Source organism: Tachypleus tridentatus, chromosome 6, assembly GCF_004210375.1.
Source record: "Tachypleus tridentatus isolate NWPU-2018 chromosome 6, ASM421037v1, whole genome shotgun sequence".
Lineage (NCBI taxonomy): Eukaryota > Metazoa > Arthropoda > Merostomata > Xiphosura > Limulidae > Tachypleus > Tachypleus tridentatus.
The window spans coordinates 109419733-109440482 of record NC_134830.1 but is presented as its reverse complement, the minus strand read 5'-3'; the positions used below and the strand labels follow the sequence as shown (position 1 = coordinate 109440482).

At 32.6% G+C, this 20750-nt stretch overlaps 1 protein-coding gene across 1 annotated transcript in view; it reads right to left on the bottom strand.

Moving 5' to 3' along the window:
• Positions 1 to 5823: 5823 nt before the first annotated feature.
• Positions 5824 to 20750, bottom strand: part of LOC143253287 (LHFPL tetraspan subfamily member 3 protein-like) — a 35192-nt gene continuing 20265 nt past the window's right edge. Inside the window, exons 2-3 of the mRNA XM_076506902.1 lie at positions 6715 to 6960; positions 5824 to 6103 (exon numbers count right to left, since the gene is read on the bottom strand). Of these exons, the coding sequence (XP_076363017.1) occupies positions 5907 to 6103; positions 6715 to 6960 (443 nt within the window). The 3' untranslated portion in view covers positions 5824 to 5906. The remainder of the gene's footprint in view (positions 6104 to 6714; positions 6961 to 20750) is intronic.

Here is a 20750-nt window from a genome sequence, read left to right as displayed (position 1 = left end):
CCCCTGATTTTAGGGGGGTAAATCCGTAGACTTACTGCTGTTTCAGCGAGAAACATCAAATATGGATTAAAAACATACAAATACACGCATACAATTAATTTTATTGCATGTTTATCGTACAAATTTCCACAGTATTAATAAACATATATTCAAATGTTAATAGACAAACTTAATTCCTTTATTAGTGTAAATTAACATCATAAAATGTAATGTACAAAATAATTTATGAAAACAAATACATGCATTAATTTTCAATAGTTAAGTTTGGAAATGGTTAGTACTTAGCTGTTCAAATTACATGAAATACTAAATAAATTTATTGCAAGGGAATCCTTGATTATGATGTTTATTACTCGTATACAGATTGATATATTTTACGTCATCGCTTGCATCATACACAATTATAGAGCAGCGTAAATTTATCGAGTGGATATTCATATTTAAGATTTCGAATTTTTTAATTGCAATTTATGAAATAAGTCAAAGCATAAGAAATTTTAATGGGAATAATTAATTTCAAACTTGATAACCTTACTTATTTAATTTTGTAAAAATATTTTCTGGAAGAGGTGTTTCGTATTTGTACTTCATGCATTTTAAGCACAATAATTAATATCGCTGTTTCTGTTGTCGTGTTTGACATATTGCTAATATTGAAAGTTTTAGTCTCATATTTTTCTGTATTCTCTCTGTGTTAATAAATCACATTTAATTTGGATTATTCATATCTTTCTTCGTAAATTTACACTTTGTGTTAATATTAATACAATATTCTGAATTAAACTTCACACTGACAAAGAAACAGACACAGGAGATGGAGAAAAATATCTACATCTACGTGTTAAAAAGTTGTCACTTAACTGAAGAATTTCTTTATCTTTTATATATATATATATATATATATATATCTTAACAAGGTTTTACTACAATAATTTTATGCTAAACAAGGTCAACTATTGATTTAATACTCGTTTACGTTCTGAATAGCTAACGGGACGAGTTTTTTTCCAAATAGCATTGAAGTGTGACGTCATGGTATTGAACATTAACTAATATTGTACCTCAAGGTTATTTTCTTGTTTTAGAACAAGGTTTGTAACATTGCATAAATTTTTCTCATAAACCATATCGATACTCTGTAAAACTTGTTTAAAGCATAGGCAAAGTTAATGTATAATAAATTAAAAAGAAAATAAACCTGCTCGAAATATTACAACGTCGTGGTGAGCAAACTGGTTTGTTTATTAAAGACAGTAGGTATGTTAATGGAAAAGTGACAGGCGCCAGCCTCATATGGAAGCTTTGTTTTTGTTGTTTTATAAATTTGGTAAGAACAGCGTGATACACGTATAAAACGTATATGTATATATGCACACATAAATACAGCCAAGTTTATGTTTAAATATTAAGGAAAATACACAATATGCTGTCACACAAAACAGTTTTACCAATGAATTGTTACAAAAACTGAAACACTCCTAAACAACATAATGGTGACCAATAATTCTCTATGTTATACATACCTATCGTTATTGTTTGTAAAGTTTTACTAACATGAATCCATGAATATTTTTGTTTCTCCGTTTTAGATCCAAACAGTTCGCTTATTTTTTAGCCCGTTATCTTTTCAATAAAATCGGAATAATAAAATACGTTAATATTTTTGTTACATTCTTCCTTATTTCAGAGAATGGTTAAAAAAATGCTTCGGAATGTCTCTGGATGGACAAAAGAATGGCCACTAGCATTATGTAAGTGTTCTAGCTTGCGGTACAAGTGTGAACAATGAGTTCAGAACAAGACAATGTTTGGATTCTTAAAATAAGTTGTGAAATTATCTGTTTTTTGTACATCGAGTCACGTTTAAAACCTATTTCTTATTGTTTCTTTAGCGAGTGTTCTGACGACTAAACTTTATGTTTTAGTTTTCAACTTAACTTGGACTTACTTGTCAACAGTTACCTTCAGAACCTGTACTATTTAATCTATGTAATACTGAATAAAGACTATACGTAAACTGGATATTAAAGGCATTAGTATTTTTCAACCACCTTTCTAAAAATGTCACATACATTTTGTGTTTATTCTCTGCTGTTGTTTCTGTATGCTGTATATACAGATAAAATACAAAGTATATAATTTTACTAAAAATCAAAACAAAAAATATTTAAACACTTTAAGGCAGTTTTTGTTTTCATGTTTAGATCAAACGATACAATGATACAAGTTTTAAAATGTTTAAATGCTGATTTAAACCAGGCTTTGTTCTGCATTTTCTAAAAACATGAGTGAGTATTTGTATGTATAAACAAAGGATTGTGATAATCCACTCACTTTGACCAGTAAATTCGTACCGTTCTACACTAGTCACAGGAGTTTCCAATCTTGTCCTTAAAGTTATATGTTGCAGTATTCTAAATATAAAATTAGAACAAAAATCTCTATCCGTTATTAATAAAATATGGGTGATATATATACATATTGAACTTTATATTTATATTTCTATGTTAAACAGCTAATTTGCTGAATAACTCAGAAGAATAAATTAGTAGCGTCAATTCTACGTATTCTTAAAATTCTATATAAAAACAGATTTACTCTGACGAGTGTGTATGTGCGTGTTTTTCTTATAGCAAAGCGACATCAGGCTATCTGCTGAGCCCACCGAGGTTACTGTGACGAGTAGAAGAAATACAACACTCACACATACACAAGTCTTTTAAACTGTTTAGAATTAACAAACATTGCGGATTTTATAAAGTTGTACATCATAAAATGTTCTCTGACCAGTTGAAGTTAGGAGGATAAACAAACTATACACATTTTTTTACTTCATTATGGGCTTATTGATTCTGTCTAGAATTAGGCTAGCCGTAACAAAGTGTGCTGAGTTACGTAACAAACCGTTCAAGGTTCGAGCTGAGATATGTCACTGAACACGTCAAGTACTTTCTGCTGTAGAGACGTTATAACCCGGATAGTCAATTTCGCTAATCAGTTAAAAATAGCCACGTGCTAGCGGTATATGTCGCCGAAAGACTGACTAGCTTTCCTCTAGTCAGCACTTCTGTATTAAGGATGGCTATATCTCAGCTTTGGAATTTATAACATTGCAGTATTTATTTCATTATGGAGTCACTAACTTTCCCTGCCATGGCAGTTAGGTATAGTCTAGTAGTTACCTTGATATGCTATGGATGGAACCGCGATAAGCCACTAAATACACACATTATCACCAGCTCTGGAGATTTATAACTGTGAAAATCAGCATTGATATTCAGTTAAAAATAGGAAGCAGGTGCAGAATAAGTTTGGGGTGAGAGAACACTATTGTCCTCTGATTAACATAATACTTCAACAATGTGAGATGAAGTGACATCATTCTTGTTAGTAGCAAACGTCCTGAAATAGTTATATATGTGGAAAAAAATCTATCAGTGTCATACTCAGGAAGCATATTCAGGGATGGAGTTTGTCTGTGTAATCAGAGAAAGATTTGTAAAGCTAGAGAAAGTTCTCTTCAAAATTTTGGGGAGAAAAGCTTAAGTCCAAGTTGCGCCTATCCCATCCCACTCTACTATGTCTATATACTCTATATGAATATTTTCAAAAAGAGACAAGTTAGAGCTTTCTGTAATAGTTCCCTTTCTAGTAACTTAATGTTAAAATTACAGCCATGATAACTTTTAGAGTAGTGAAATGGAATGTCCTGTTGTAAATTAACTTACCATAAACGTTGGCTAACAATTTACAATAGGCAAGGGTTAGTAACACATGTCTGTTTTAACTAATGAAACTGTACTAGTAAAACTTTCCCACCATCACGAAAAGCAAAACATATATATATACACAGAGAGAGAGAGAGAGAGAGAAAATATGCGTTACCTATAAATTGATAAGTAAATAAGCTACAACATAATAGTTTTCATTCTCACTTTGTCTGTTATATATATTTCATTTTTACAGCAACGATATTCTCATCGTCATCGTAGTTTTAGTCATAATACATGAAACTTCCAATTTTAGCTGGGGCCTAGTGGCTCATAGTACGGCTCTGAATTTTTATTTTTTTTTATCAAGTACAAATCTGGGTCATATCTTGACTGATTTGAGATCTAATCATAGTTCTGGACTCAGGAGGTCAAACCCTTTCGATTTATATATTTGATTACGCTCAAGGTCTCATAGATTAATTTAAATTTAAGGGTAGGCTGGTAGAGATCTTGATGGGTAATAAAATTGAATGGGGTATATGCGCACCCAGCGCTTGGTATTGCTGGCGCGCAACAATATAGCTAATAACAGAAATAAAGAAAAATCTCATAGGTTAATTTACTCTAATCCTGGCTAAAATAATTTTAAATACCACGCCTGTTGAGGATCCTCTCTTCTTTATTCTCTTTTTCCTGACAGAGGTAGAGATAAATACGAAACCGAGAATCATTCTTCCTTATACATTAACATCTGTCTAAGGCATAATCGCACGGGACCAAGTAAAATTCCCGGCTTAAGCAGGTTTTCTGGCTTAGACATACTGAATATGCATTTCTTTAATTATATATAATTTTTGAGCAGAACGTTATACTTGCTTGACTCAAGGGAAATAAGACGTTTGTGAATAAAGTTATTATACTATTTATGCTATATTTAGTAGAATAAGAACAAAAATAGACATTCAAAATATACATGAGTACACAGAATCTTAATAAAATTTCTTTGAAGAAAGTGTTCAGTTTCAACTGTTTCGTTTTTTTAATGGGCTTTCTCATGCGGTTAAAAGAGAACGCCAATTCTACAGCCTTTCATTAAGTTCATTTTCCCCCTTCATTTCTGCATACAATTTTATAGCGTTAATATAACTTAACACTTGCAATGAAGTAGGAATTTCTATGTCCTCACTATCTTTTCCATTTTGTTCATCTTCTGAACCTCTCATACTGTTACCACCTTGCGATTCTATTATAGATTTTAAATCAATTTCATCAGTTTCTGTTAAAACATTCTTATTGTATCTGCTCAAAGGGTAAATGGTCGTCTAATTCAATACAGGATATTTACTGTATAGTAGCTAGGATTTTATTGAGGTACCTGTCTTACAACATTTATTTGAATTTTAGTTTTCTCAAATTTTCATGTTATGAATTAATTATAATTTAAATAAAGTAACTTGATTGACGGTAGGGAAGAAAAAAAAAGAGTTTGGATTATGATTTAGCGTTACCCATTACGTATTTAAAATACAAAATTTATCTATTCGTTGCTCAAAGTAAGGTAAATCGAGTTCTGTAAAAACAATATAGCTGATTGATCTTTCATTTGAAATGTTCTATGATATGAATTAGGCAGTTTATATAATCGCATGTTGCTTATTTTGGTTTAATGAAAGTGGAACACATGCTATCAAAAAATAGTACTTAAAATGTTCAGTAACTGCAGATTTCGAGTTGCTCAAATAATTATGTCCTTCACACCAATTACTCAGGATATCAAAAAATTGTAGCCTGTGTAACTTATCGTAATTGCAAATTAAACTGCTCAGAAAGTAATACACGATAACGTTGAGAGTTTTTACCCCAGTAGACCTGCGAATCTTGTAATCACTGTCCACGAAAAGAATAAACTAAACTCGTGGTTATAAAACTGATGCAAATATGTTGTCTAGGACATCACTATAATACTTCTAACTTTTTATTCTTCGGCTTCTTAATAACTAAAACTAAGAGGATTTGGAATATCGAAGTTTAACTGAATCACAGAAAGTGTTGTTCGCATTGCGATAATGGTTAGTTTTCTCAACCTTACTAAATTTCTGACGAATTAGTTACCAAATTAGTATTTATTTCATTAATCAAAATACCGTTTTGAAACAATCTGATTGGTTACACCATGTTAACACATTAATAACATTACAGCTGGTAGTTGTTTATCGACGATTCAAAGTCATCTCTTGACCAACTGCTCTTAGAACGACCACTTCGATGAGAATACTCTGAGAAACGTTCTGGGTCGCCAATAGGGTGCACCAGCATCGGAGGTTCCAGGTTGTTAGATTTTCGAGAAGTCAGGGAATGTCTATCTGAGATGTAATTGGTAGGCGTGTCTCCTGATGAAGCAAATAAACAGCTTAGTAACGATACAGTATTGACATTTATGTTGTTATTTTGATTTTTATCCAATTATGTAAATACAAAATTCTGTTTCGTTTCACAAGTTGTGAAAATTTAATATTTTTAATCCATTGCAAGCTCTTATGTTCTTATAGTCGTACGTTTAGGACAACACGACCTATATACACACGTTTGTGAAAATATACAAAGTATTAATAAAAAAGGGCACCATAAATGTGATTTAAAAACATATCCATTTCTATAATTTAATTTTAATCTAGATAAAAACAAAGTTAACATATCCACAAGAAATAACAGTTACTGTAACTTGGCAATATAAAGTATCTATCTTTGTTTCGTACAATAAGGCATTTTGAAATCATAATGCATTTTTTCAAAATATTTCTTGCGTGAGAACGTGCTGCGTAAGGACCGCAAGAAACATCAAACGACACACTTTAATTAAAATCGTTTTTTGAGACATCTTTTTATAATACACTAAATAATATTTCAAACGTTTAGTATTTTAAAGTTGTATTTTTTGCCAGATCTTAATTTTTTCATTAATTACATAACATGAAACGTAATTGTTTTCAAAGCTACTAACTTTGTTTTGGCGAATTACCAGAAATATACTGGTCTGGAAGCAATCGAACGTAACGAGACCCCAGTACGAAGGCTAGAATAGCTAGTACAGTACAGTCACAAACTCCAATGATTGCCAAGATGTAGGCCCAACGGAGATCACACTGACCAGGGTTGAAGTCGGTTGCTTTTGGACCACAAACTTCCCTTACTACTTCACTATCCCAGCCAGCCGGAAAAGTTAGCACCCCAACTAACATGCAGATAGCTAGGCATATGAAAATTGATTATTCGTTTTAATGCATTGTGTTCGCCGTTTCAAAACCATACTAATACCAAAAACACTCTCTAAAAGCTACACACAAAGAAAACTGAAATAAAACACTCTGGGTTAGAATTAAACCAAATAATAATAATAAATGATATACGAACGACAGCGGTAAAATGTTTCTTAAGTTTCTCGGATACTGTTCACTGAATGGACGAAAATCATGTTTTCATTCTTTATTTTATTTTGTAATTTATTTATTAAGATAACTTTCACATGTAATCGTAAATTAAACTACGTAGGAGACAATGTCTGTTTATAATTAGTCAAAAATAATTTGATTTGCCCAAGAAAAGACTTTTGCAGAATGTATTATGAAAAACAGTGTGCGCTCGTGCAAGAAGTATTTGTGTCACGTTGAAATAAATATGTTGATTCGGAGAATCGTTTGTGTTACGTTAATTTTTGGGCTTTTTTTTTTTTTTGCTGCTAATTCATTTCAGTGGATAAATTCGCGTTTTTATTTAAAGTTTTCCATATCTCACATTAACTTTTATTATGGTCAATAATAATAAAAAAAACATTGCTGAAAACGATATATCTAAAGCAGTGTTCAAGATTTTTTTCATTATAAATTAACCTACGCCGTAGTTTTTAATGTTTATGAGTCAGTCTCTGTTATGTACTTGATGAGATTATTTGTTCATTTGAACTTTCTTTCTTTAAAGTTGTAAACAAAGCAAGTTCGAATAATGCCATCGTTTCCCGGCATATAATGTACTATTTCATCAACGTACATATCTTCTTATTTAGTCTTTACTGTTCCATAAAATCATGAAATAGGCTACATCTCAACCTAAGAACGCGAATTTAGAAAGCTTGTTTATTTGTTGTACCGACCAGGGGTATCGAAACCAGATTTATTGAGCTGAGCTACTAGTGACTTTCAAAACTATAAGTATATAGACATGTTTTCAAGTTCTGAGTATTTAAAAATTCAATATTTTAAGGATCTCCAGTTACAAATTCTTCTTTAAGAGTCTTTAAGAAATACAATATACTTCAAGCTAAAGATATATAAAATGAACACGAGAGAGGAAAGTTGACAATGTTTCACACTACTGCCAACACGTTCTTACTTCTTACAATTTTATTTTTTGTTGCGTAAAATTGTGCTTTGGAAGGTATAAAGCATGACATTATTGGAGTGTGACCGTAATAACATCTTGAACTTTGTTTAATCTCATATAGTATAGTGAACCACGCCAACATAGTTTGCTCCAGTTCTTTATCCTTGAAGAAAATGCTGAATATAGTCTAACATTTACAGTCCATATATGGATCTTTACTTGCATGAGCTATTACAAAGCGTGAAAGAAAACGTATCTGATTTAATTAAAAATACAAATAACTGTTACGTGTAATAATTTATCCTGGACGAGCTTCCGATTTATTATGTTACATATTACGATTTCAAATAGCCTGAAAACAAGTTAAATTGTAATTTAAAGTTTGAAGTTAATTAAATGTGGAGACGTATCACATTTATTATGTTTGCCAATAAGATTGATACACTCAATTTTCTTTATTAACACAAATATATTTTAATATACAAACAGTATTATAATTTATACATACAATTTTTTTTCAAACTTACAAACAATACTGAATCTTCTATCTGATCTGGAACTGGATATTTTATCGACTGTTCCCGGGAAGCTACCTAATTTCTTCACACGTGAGTTTTACCAGACGAAAATATTTAATGCCCTCAAACAAATACAAACGACTAAAGGTAAATGGTTTATAAAGTGTTTGTCAGTTAGAGCTTCCGAGGTTTATGGTATACTAACTGTAGCAAACCAACAATATACAAAACTGTCTCTTGGCGAGTTGATTTATAAACTTTAGGCAAGGTTGTCGAAAGTTCAGGTGGCAACAATATTTTACTTACACACTGTTACGTATTATAATTTATCTCGGACGAGTCATCGATTTATTATGTTATGTACTGCGATTTCAAAGAGCCGGAAGTTTTAATTTCAATTTTAAAGGTAATTAATATTTCTTTATGTGTTAAATTTATGATATTTGCCAAAAAGATTGATACACACAATTTTTTCTCTTGACACACATACAACAATACAATTTATAATGATGCTTATTAATAAGCATTAATCACAATTATAGCTTCTGAGGCTTATGGTATAATAACTGTAGCGACCTAATAATATTCTATTACTGTCTCCCTTTTTACGATAGCTAGATTTCATACTCATTAAGCGAGATTCTAGAATGTTTAACAACATTCGAAGATACGCTAATTTTTTCATAAAACATATACTGTTGATTCTTACACTCGGGAATCTTCTACAAATTTAAAGAACAGGCGGGACATGCGCAGTATATATTTAACAATATATGTTACATGCATTAAACTTAAACAAGCGAAGATATTAAAATAAATGTATTATAGTAAATCTGTTACAACACATAGTACATTGTTGATTCTCAACAATATATATTTAACTAACACAAGCATCGATACGGCAAATCTGTTACAAGAACAATACTAGAAACTACACTAATTTGTTCTATGATCTTTTTAAATTTATAAAGTTCACCTTGGATTTATAATGTCAACAAAACTAACAAACTAACTAATGATAAATAAAGTGTTCAAATAATACTCTTAAGACAGTCTCAAACAAATAAAAGAACACTTATTTAGAGAACTACACAACACTTTATATTATCCACACAATCACTTTTTTCCACAAAGGAAAATTTTTTTCTGTATTTATTTTATTAAAAGTAGTTTAATGACACATCTTTTCACACAAGTGCATTATATATGAAAAACATTTGCAGTGAGTTTATTTTGTTATAATTCAAGGTGGCTTAATTAACTGTTCTCTGCTATGAAATTTTGTTTAACTTATTGAAAGCTTCTAGCATTCATTATTATATTATATGATTTAAAATAATATTGCTACTATTTTTTAGTAACCACCTGTATGAAAATAATATAGCATTCAAATATCAGTTACTGAATATTTACCTTGTAATTACAGTCTAGTTCGTCATATCAAATGAGCTACTGCATAACATAATGGTGTTTAAAGATTTTAAAAAAAAGAGAGACAAAAACACCATTCACTTTATTTTATACAAGTATCGACTGAATAACGTAGAAAGACTATTAAAACATACACGAGTGCGAAATAAATTACATATTCAGCGTGGGAAATGTAGGTTAAGAACTAAAGTTTACATTATGTTGAAAAAGGGTTTTGTGATGAAGGTACACGTCTTTTAATATAGTTTAGCCTCTAGCTCTACGCAACTCTGAGGTAAAAGTGGGGAAGCGAAAAGAAAACGATATAGTTACTAAGCGCCAGTACGAGAAGAGGTAAGAATTTGATACTCGATGCTCGTTTACGAATTTGTACATCAAAACCATGACCTTTCATAAATTATTGTAAAAACGGTTTTGTTTGTTTTGAATTTAGTGCAAAGTTACACGAGGGCTAACTGCTCTAGCCGTTCCTAATTTAGCAGTGTAAGACAAGAGAAAAGGCAGCTAATCATCACCATCCACCGCCAACTCTTGGACTACTCTTTTACCAACGAAAGTGGGATTGACTGTCACATTATAACGCCCCCACGGCTGAAAGGATGAGCATGTTGGTGCGACGGGGATTCGAACTTGCGACCCTCAGATTACAAGTCGAATGCCTTAACCACCTGGCCATGCCGGGCCAAACAGAAAGTAAAAAAGCTTATTCATTTCTTAAATTACTTCGTTATCCGTAACAACAGAAACATGGTTCATGTTTTTAATTCAAGGTTGTTGATATAGCAAAGCATACTCTTGACTTTGTGCAACCATGTGCAACGAGCCGCCACAGTAGTTTTGTAGCATGTTAGTTTACCCAAGTGTTGAACGTGAAATCTGTTTCTATACACGTAGATAGATATATTAGTAATGTCCCCCGCTGGGACTTGCAACGCTAAAATCAAGGTTTCGATTCCCCTCGATGGACATAGCAGATAGCATAATGTGGCTTTGCTATAAGAAAACACACCCACCCACTAGTAACAATCAATTATCATCATTTCTGATAGTTATGTATCACCGACAAAGAGCAGAAAAACGAACCATAACAAAATGAATATAAATTAGGTTTAAAATATATTATAATAATACTCAGTTTTTGCCTGTCATGAAAATGCGTGCGTATTTATTATAAACACGTAAAAAAAAAGGCAGAAGAAAATATACTTTAGTAGATGTTTCCAACAGCATATTAAAAGCTCATCAAAGTTTTATAAAGGTCAAACGTTAAATCGTAGAAAAACATTATAAGTTTATTTATTGATAGTATTAAGTGCAGTAAAGTTTGGTTCTAACTAAACCAAAGCAAAAAACGTACACAAGTTACAAAATTAATTTGTCTTTTTATTTAATACAAGCCGTACTTAATTAAGGTTTAACTAATGTTACGCCTAAAACACGTCAACTTGCAGTAATTGGTGTTTGCGGCTAAACTTCTGTATTATTCTAGAATTCGACTGTAGTTAAAGAAGTGCTGTCGCAACAAAGATGTTGATTTGACCGGAAGTGTTTTGCAGGTCTCTACTAGTGAATAAGTGACAATAAACTCGATTTCAAACTAACCTCAATGGAAAAAATAACATGAATATTATATAAAAATATTTTTGCTGGCAAGAAGATGTGGTTTCCTGATGTGATATTCTTATTAACATTTTACGATCATTTTATATTTTGACCTAGATGAAAGAAACATCCAGAGTGAATCATTAGCAGAGGGTAGGCATACTTCTTTGTGATTTCATTCATCTCTGATAATCAACACAGATTTTTATGAATCCGTTCTTCTATTTCGAACAGACAATAAGTAACATTCAAAAATGTTAATTCTATTCCTCTGTACTCTTTCATGGCTTCTTCTTTTTAACGTGTCAGCCTGTTTTGCAATTTACAGACATCTTGTTAAATGATGATTTGTGTTAAATATCTGTTGTCATTCATATGAGATATTTTTTTATATCTGGCCTAAGTCATAGAATATAATGGAGAAGGTATTTTGGTATTCAATCAGAAAATTATGTAATCTTTGCCAATGATTAGCTTTGTGACCAGAGTTATGGAAGTTTCACAGCTTTTGTAAGTGTAGTGGTCAACTCTCTTTATTTGAGAATTTGACATTAGACCCCTATCTTTTTTAAGGTGACTGCTTCTAATGTTCTTTGATGGTCAGAGACTGTTAATCTGTTTGAAGCAAGTCTAGTCTTACATCTATGCCTCCCATTATGTACTCCTTATCAAAGTCAATTTCTCATACATCATGTGAAGTAGAGAAGCTTCCCACAGTGCTTAAAGCTTTCTTCTTCAATGAGCCTTATATCCATTTGTTTTGGCATCAATCTATCATTTTGTTCATCTCTTGAGGCAATTTCCCAAGTTTATTACAATATTAAGTTGAAAAACTGTAGATGTAGAACCAGCATTGATCAACAAGTTTCAAAGGCTTCCATCAGTTAACCCATTAACTCGTAGATTGGATTTTTTAAAATATCAGTTGGGTCAAATAGAATATTCTCAGTTGAGCTTTACCCTTTAAGTCTAGATAATTTCTAACATAAGGCTAGATCTATGTTACTTCTTTGGTATGGTTGGACAACTACAACTGTGCCACTGCCTAATCCAATTTCAGAATTCATATGGCTAGTTCGACAATATCACCCAAACGGCATAACAAAACAGCAGTCTCGGCTGCAGTGGCCATATTTTCAACATTTATAACAGTTCCTGTTTCCTGAACTTCTTTGGAAGAGATTTTTATTCTCCAAAGACATTTGTTTGCAATTTCTATAAATATATCTTTTAAAGTTATACTTGAAACACGTATTTTCTCAACATTTATTTCATTTATTTGGTATGTCTATTTATTCAATTAATTTTCTTAGCTCTTTTGATATTTCCACACTACTTGACCAACAGCTTCTAGATGGTGCTTTTAGTTGTGCGACGTTAATGAATTCAAGTTCTATCTCCAACTTCAAGGATGCACAATTACTTTGCTTTAGCCCAGTTCACATATCTTTATAATTTATTATAGCATCTAGGAATTGATCACACGCCAACAAATCCATACTTTCACATGGATCACCCAGGTAAGAAAATCTGGCAAGTCTTTATACATCTTCACCTTCTTATATGTGAAGTAATATGAAAGACTTATTATTCACTACTCCATCCATTTGCTTTGGGAACTTTTCATACCAAACCTGATATGCCTTCCATGTTACATTTTGTCATAATCTCTTAAGCGAGATTAAATTGGATAACTAGATCCTGGAAATGGGTTAAGCAGTAACATAATTGAAGTAGTCCAGGAAGGTCCTGTGGTCATCCTTTTCCATATTTCATAGCAAATTGTGCTTTATTTTGGACTTTCTGGGTGAATTCTGATTTGGTCATTGCATTTAGAAGTTCATTTTTCAGATGTTTTATTCTGTCAGTGATTTATTTCTGTCTCGTTGTATTTGCTGTTATGATATTTCTGTATTTCATAAATGACTGTTTGTAGTTCTTCAGATTTACCGTTTTTATACTCTTACACTTCTCCAATAGGTTTTTCAATTTTTTCTTAAATTACCTTTATTTTTATTGTAATTTTCTTCCTGGTTTTTCTTTTCCCTCTCTCTTTGTGTACGTTTTGGTCTATTTGTTCTTGGTCTTATTTTAATTTTGTTTAAATGTCTTCTTAATGTCTTGTTAATTTTTTGTCTCTTTTTGCACTGTTTCATAATCTCCAGTAAATCTTCAAGCAGATATCATCATCTTGAAGTTCAGTTCGGATTAATTCCCCTACTGACACCCATACTATAACGTTACTATTAGTAGGCACGATCTCTTTTATTAATCTTTTCAAACTAATGCAATGTCCAACTCACTTAGTTATAACGAGCTATATTTACTTCCTCAACTTTAATGCACAAGTTCTACAGGCTAAATTCGATGAAACGCCCAAATCACAAATAAAAAGTTAACAATCACTTACTTGCAACATTTCCCCTCTAATCTATGGCTGAGCACAAAACTGGTTGTATGACATATTCGTACTTAAAGTTACTGATTCGCTAACCACAATAACTTTCTATAAGTGGCTCAATGACTAACTTACTAACTCTTTCTCATAATCCGAGGAACGCAGGTTCGAATCCCGTCATACCAAACATGCTCGCCCTTTCAATCCCACTATTCGTTAGTAAAAGAGTAGCCTAAGAGTTGTCGGTGGGTGGTGATGACTAGCTGCCTTTCCTTACACTGCTAAATTAGGGGCTTCTAGCGCAGATAACCCTTGTGTAGCTTTTCGCGAAATTTAAAACAAACTGTTTCGTTATAAAAGTTGTAGACGTCACACATTATTATTATGGTAAACAAAACATATAAGTTAAAATAGTAAAAACATTGAATAAAATACTAAATTAGGAATAGTTTTATTGTTTTACATTTCAAAAGCGTTTATCGACACCCCCTTTGTATTTTAAAAGATGAATGTGTTATCACTTTTATGCAATGTGAATCTTCTTGAGGAATTCTTGGTGTTTAATGTGGTACTGACATTTTAAATAGCAGCTAACCTAACACAATTGATGGACGAGCCATTTATCTATATCCTCATACTGCGTATGCATTCAAATACTTATTGAACTACTTGAACTTGCTATTACAAATCCGCTTTTAGCGATTTAAACTCAGTAGATTTCGACACACAACACCAACACCATGTCAACAACTACATAAATGCAAACCAAGCTTCATTCTCACCAGGATTTCCCGGAGAGACACTAGAAGCATACTCAAATTCAATCAATAGAAAAATAACCATAACCGAACTAAAGATTAATATCAAAAACTTGAAGAACACTTCCCCCGGACATGACCAAATACCAAATATTATTCTCAAAAAAAGTTCCACTCTCCTACTACAACACCTCACAAACATCATGAACATTTCATTAGCGACAGGGTATTACCCTGACACGTGGAAAAAAGCCATCATAACAACGATCCCCAAGAAACAAACTAACAGAACAAATCCAGATAATTTCCGCCCCATCAGTCTGTTAAGCTGCCTTGGCAAACTGATGGAGAGAATTATCTCCAACCGTCTCCTCCATTTTTGCGAATCAAACAACATCCTTCCAGAATCTCAAAATGCCTCCAGAAAAAATAGACAAACAACAGATCACCTCACACGACTCACCGAATCAATATACAAAGCTTACAACAACAATCAAGTAACCATCGGGGTATTCCTAGATGTCAAAAAAGCATTCGACAGCGTTTGGCACAATGCCATCATATACAAACTAAACCACCTACAAATAAATCCTACGATAGTCAAATGGATTTCAAATTTTTAACCAATAGAACAGCACAAGTAAAAGTCAATAAAACCATATCCAAATTATTTAATATAACGGCAGGAGTGCCCCAAGGATCAGTCCTCTCTCCACTTCTTTACATAATTTTCGTCAGTGACATACCTTTTCCAAATCTAACATACACACACAATTCACAATACGCAGATGACATCGCAATCTGGAGCACCTCCAGAAACCCAGTAATGGCCATGTCTCGCGTACAAGAATCACTAAACAACGTCTCAACATGGAGCAACAAGTGGAGGGTCGTGTTAAATCCGACAAAAACACAAGCAATCACCTTCTATAGAAAACTAAAGAAGCAAAGAAAAATCTAGAAAAATAAATCTATCACTTGGAAACACAACCATTAACATGAGCAAAACATCACATTCCTTGGCGTCACTTTCGACACAAAACTAACATGGAAAAACACATAAACAATATACACTCATCAATAAGAAAAGGATTTCATATCTAAAGACTATAACTGGTAAACAATCAAAATGCGCACCGAACACCATTATACAAATATACAAGGCTTACATCCGTCCACTAATAGAGTACGGATGTCAAGTAACATACAACATGTCAAACAACACACTCCAAAAAATCCAAGTGCAACAAAACAAAATATTAAAATCCGCATTCAGTTTACCATCTTTTACACCAACAAATTATCTACACCAAATTAGTAATTTACCAACTATAAGAGATAGAATAACAGAACTTTTTCTGAAATATTATCGAAAAGCAGAAAACAGAAACAAACTAACGGCATCACTACACAAATTATCAAGTGCACCAACAAAATACATATCACCATACAACATATTTCAAGAATCACAATCCACTCAACAAAGAGTCTAAATACATAAAACTATGTTATTAACATGAATTCCTTTTTTTTTTCAGGTACAGGGCACACGACAGGCAAAACTTTCGGCGCCTGTCGTGTGAAAGTGGGTTTTCTCGGGGTACTCCCGTTTTCCCCCACATCAAAATCTTCAGGCATTGGATTTCTAGATCCCAGCCCCGGCAACCTTTTTTCCAGACCCAGAATCGGGCCGTTTGATTTGATCTGAACTTGAGTGAATTACATTCATGTTCACATCTACCCAACTTTTTCTTTTCGAGACAGGTCCCGGCCTTTCTTTCCACTGCTGCCTTTGCCTCCACCCAAAAGACCATTTAGTGAGACATTCCCCACCCAAAAAGTCAAGAATAATAACGATAATTAATTTATTAAAATAATAATAAAAAAAACCCACCACTTAATCCTAATAACAATCCACGAAAGGGGACGAAGAGGAACTACAAAGTTCCTGAACACCCCAGTTGGAGAGAGAACTCTTCGGATTTCTCTCTCTCTAAACTGAACCCCTGCCAGGTTAGTTTAGTTTAGTTTAGTTTATTGAACTTCGAGTCATCAGGTGTCATCAACAAGGTTGTAAAGTTTCGAGGTGCTGTTGAAATGCTATTTCCTTAATTATTATTAGACAATAGAATCATATCAATATAAAAAAGAGCATGACCGTTGAGTTATGATATTGTAATATAATACTATATTGTATCACGACAAAAATATCATAAGATGTTTATAGTTGTCTTAACACGGAATTCACACGTTAAACTTGTGCGGCCTGTAAACAAGGGGCGTACAGTGATTTGTTCTGATGGGGAAGCAAAGGCATAAAAGGTGGATTGTAAAATTAAAAAAAAGTACAGGACGGTCAATGAAGATAAAATTAATTACTTGAAGTCAATAATCATATTTAAGATTAAGAACTCTCAATTAAGATAAAAACAAGACATATTCACCTACTTACTTTACTTACATGTTAATTCCATTCTCCTTTCCTTTTGTTTGAATAATTTATTACATCTTTATAGAAATTATCAGTCTTTACTTCCTTAAAAAGATTTTTCTAAATTGCAATTAATGCTAAACTTGCAAGTCTTTCTTGTCGTCCTGCATTTTTTATGTAGCTGTGTATTATTTTTTAAATGAGAGAAAGAACGTTCAACTAATGTGAGACACTGGTGGTTGAAAGAGTCAAGGTTAATTCACACAACTTTGTAAGTTGTTGCAGGGCTGCATCTAACTTCATTCGAATACTGAAGTATTTCATTCACATACTTTACTTTGAAATCAACGTCAGCGTATAAAAACCGAAAGTTCACTTTTCAAGAGGTGAATATCAAAGTATTCTCCATAATTATCTTATAATGATTTTAATGCTAATTGAAAAAAAAAATATTTTTTGTTCTCTTCCTGTTTCTTAGTGTCGAGAAGCTCAAAGAAGGTAATTCAGCTCACTGGACATCATGCTTGCCCCCTCATAACTATTAGTCACATATCGGTTAGCACTTTCTAGTGATTCATCATGACTTCTAAATGCTAATTGTTCACCCAGATACCATATTACGTCGATTAATATTTTTAAAATGTCTTTATTGCTTTTCATCTTTTCATTGGACATTTTCGCATTCATTTATGTTGGCTGTTTAATTGGAATTTCATCTTTGATTTTCCAAATCTAGCTAGGCCTAGAGTTGAAAATATATGACTGGAAAAAATTGTTCATGTCTTTCAATTGCCTTATGCATATTATTTAAATCATCAAATCTGCTTGAGTTCCATGTTCCATATTCACTATTAAGTAATAAACACGGCCAACAGAAAAGTTTCTGGAAGTTAGGACAAGGAGTTATCAATGATGTCCTGTCATACTGGTTTATATTGAATTTTCGAACGTACTGCTTTGTTCTCCAAGTCAGGCCTAGAGCTGACCGCTCCTACCATTTCTTATGATGCTTTCTTTATCACTGAAACTAGTTGTACCAAATTTGTTTACTAATAAACAAAGCTACATGAGGGCTATCTGCGCTAGTCGTCCCTAATTTTGCAGTGTAAGACTAGAGGGAAAGCAGCTAGTCATCACCACCCACCGCCAACTCTTGGGCTACTCTTTTACCAACGAATAGCCCCACGGCTGAAAGTGCGAGCATGTTTGGTGCGACCGTGATTCGAACCTGCGATCCTCAGATTACGAGTCGAACGCCTTAACCCGCCTGGCCATGCCGGACCCAGAGAGGTGCAAGTCATGAAAAACAAGTTTCCAAGTTTAACTATAAATTATCATTTTTTCTTATTATGTTTATTTATTGTGCATTTCAATTTGTAAAACAGTAATTACGAAACGCTAATTGTTTTAGTGACTTAAATAATTTAATAGATAAACTATAAATTGTTAGTAAGTTTCAATTTTGCGTGTATTTTGAAATAAGATGAACTGGTAATTGTTTCCTTTATGCCATAGGAATAATATAAGCCAATATAACATTTAAAATTTTTTTATAATACAAATATGAATTTGAAAATTTTTATTCAGAAAGTTATTCATGTAAGAAACATTTTATTCTTTCAAGAATATATTATGTACTAAAAATGTTTTATTTAGAAATAAAGCCTTTTATAGTAAAGCAAAACAAAAAACTAAAATTAACTCAAAAAGAAAGCATTTTGTGAGTTGTAGTGAAGATTCTTTCCAACAGTGCTTTCGCCCATACAAGGTGATTAGTGATTATGTACGGTATAGTAAAGTTCTCCGTATGAATCAATTGCATGTTCATAACATCATATTTAGATGATACTTAAAAGTTAATTTTTAACATATTCTTGGGAGCACTGCTTCCCTTGCTTCCATGGACCGCACGCCTTTGCTGTAAACTGAATAGCATCATAAATTTTTTCTTTAAACATTTTTATAAGCATAAGTCATCATTTATACACAGGACTATATATCTTCTTCTTCATGTGTCAAATCTGCGGCAGACATCGACGACCATGGCATGCCAGACTTCTTTGTTGTCAATCCTCCTTATCAACTCGATGTTGCTCATTGAGTTCTTGGTGACATAGTAATTGAGGCTGTCAATATATTTAGTTCTTTGACACCCTCTGCTTTTCCTCCCTTCTATTTTTCCACATAGCATCTGTTTCTCTATCCCATTCTTTCTACAGACGTGTCCTAGAAATTCCATTTGTCTCTTTCTTATAGTTTTCATGAGTGACCTTTTGTATCCTGCCAGTTCCATGACTTCCACATTGGACTATATATAATACGTGTATTAATCCATGAAAGTGTTGTTTTTATAAGAATCTCTTACTGTTAATGGATTGTGTCATGGAATAAAACGGGGTCTTAAAAATTAACATTAATTTATTGAAATATTATTTCTTTCACCTTACCCTGACTTGATAACGAAAAATTTCTTGTTTTCTCACACCCGTCTTTATTTTGGCATCATTAAATATTGTCCGTTTTTGTTGGATTTTTAATCACTAAATTATTTATCCGAATAGTGCGACCATGAATATGAAATCGACCAATAAGAAAACTATAAAGAATATTTAATTATGTGCACCAATAATAAAATTTCATAGAATTATTTTTCAATTATTCAGTAGAATAATCTAAGGCATAGATACGACAACACAGGCGATAAATCATAAAGATATTTTAATTGTAAGTTCGAAGCAATAGCACTTTAAAGCCACATACTGAATATTACAAACTCGATCAGCTAGGATGTTTCTATAATGCGACTAGTGACCATTATTTGACCCTTGGCAAAATATGTGAACAATCCTCAAGGTAACGTATAGATTAACAATAGTTGGGGGAAGAGCGGGGACCGTTATAAACTTGGAAGCCTTGGTAACTGGTTAAAGGTTGTGCTTGAAGTAACACGCCACCTGTGGTTTACTAACCAATCTGGATATTTTCATACATCTTGAGTCGTAAATTATAATTTGAAATGGTTTCAAAACATTTTGGAGGGCACAGAAAAATAATGTCTTTCACAACGAATGCATTTCCACAGGAGAGGTAGGGAGCATAAAGTATTTATTAGAAAGTGAAAAAATAATAACTGAAGTATTATTTGAGCAAAACCTAACAAAGGATATCTGGAGAGGGTTGAGGATATCATTCCATTTTCTCTCTTTCTCTATCAACCGTTTATAAACTTCTTCTAGTCCTACAGTCAAACATGTTTTGTCTTCTTACTATGTTTGTGTCAGCTCCAAATGCAACAGCCAGTTTTTTTAGTAGTTTTCCTTGTAATGTTATAATTTATACTAAATTAAACATTGTACGATATTGATCTAAGGCATTAACCTGTTATTTGCATGGAACAAATTACAATATGTATGCCTTTTGATATGAATGTGTTATTAGTCCTTTCTGTTCTGGGCCTGGCATGGCCAAGCGTGTTAAGGCGTGCGACTCGTAATCTGAGGGTCGCGGGTTCGCATCCCGGTC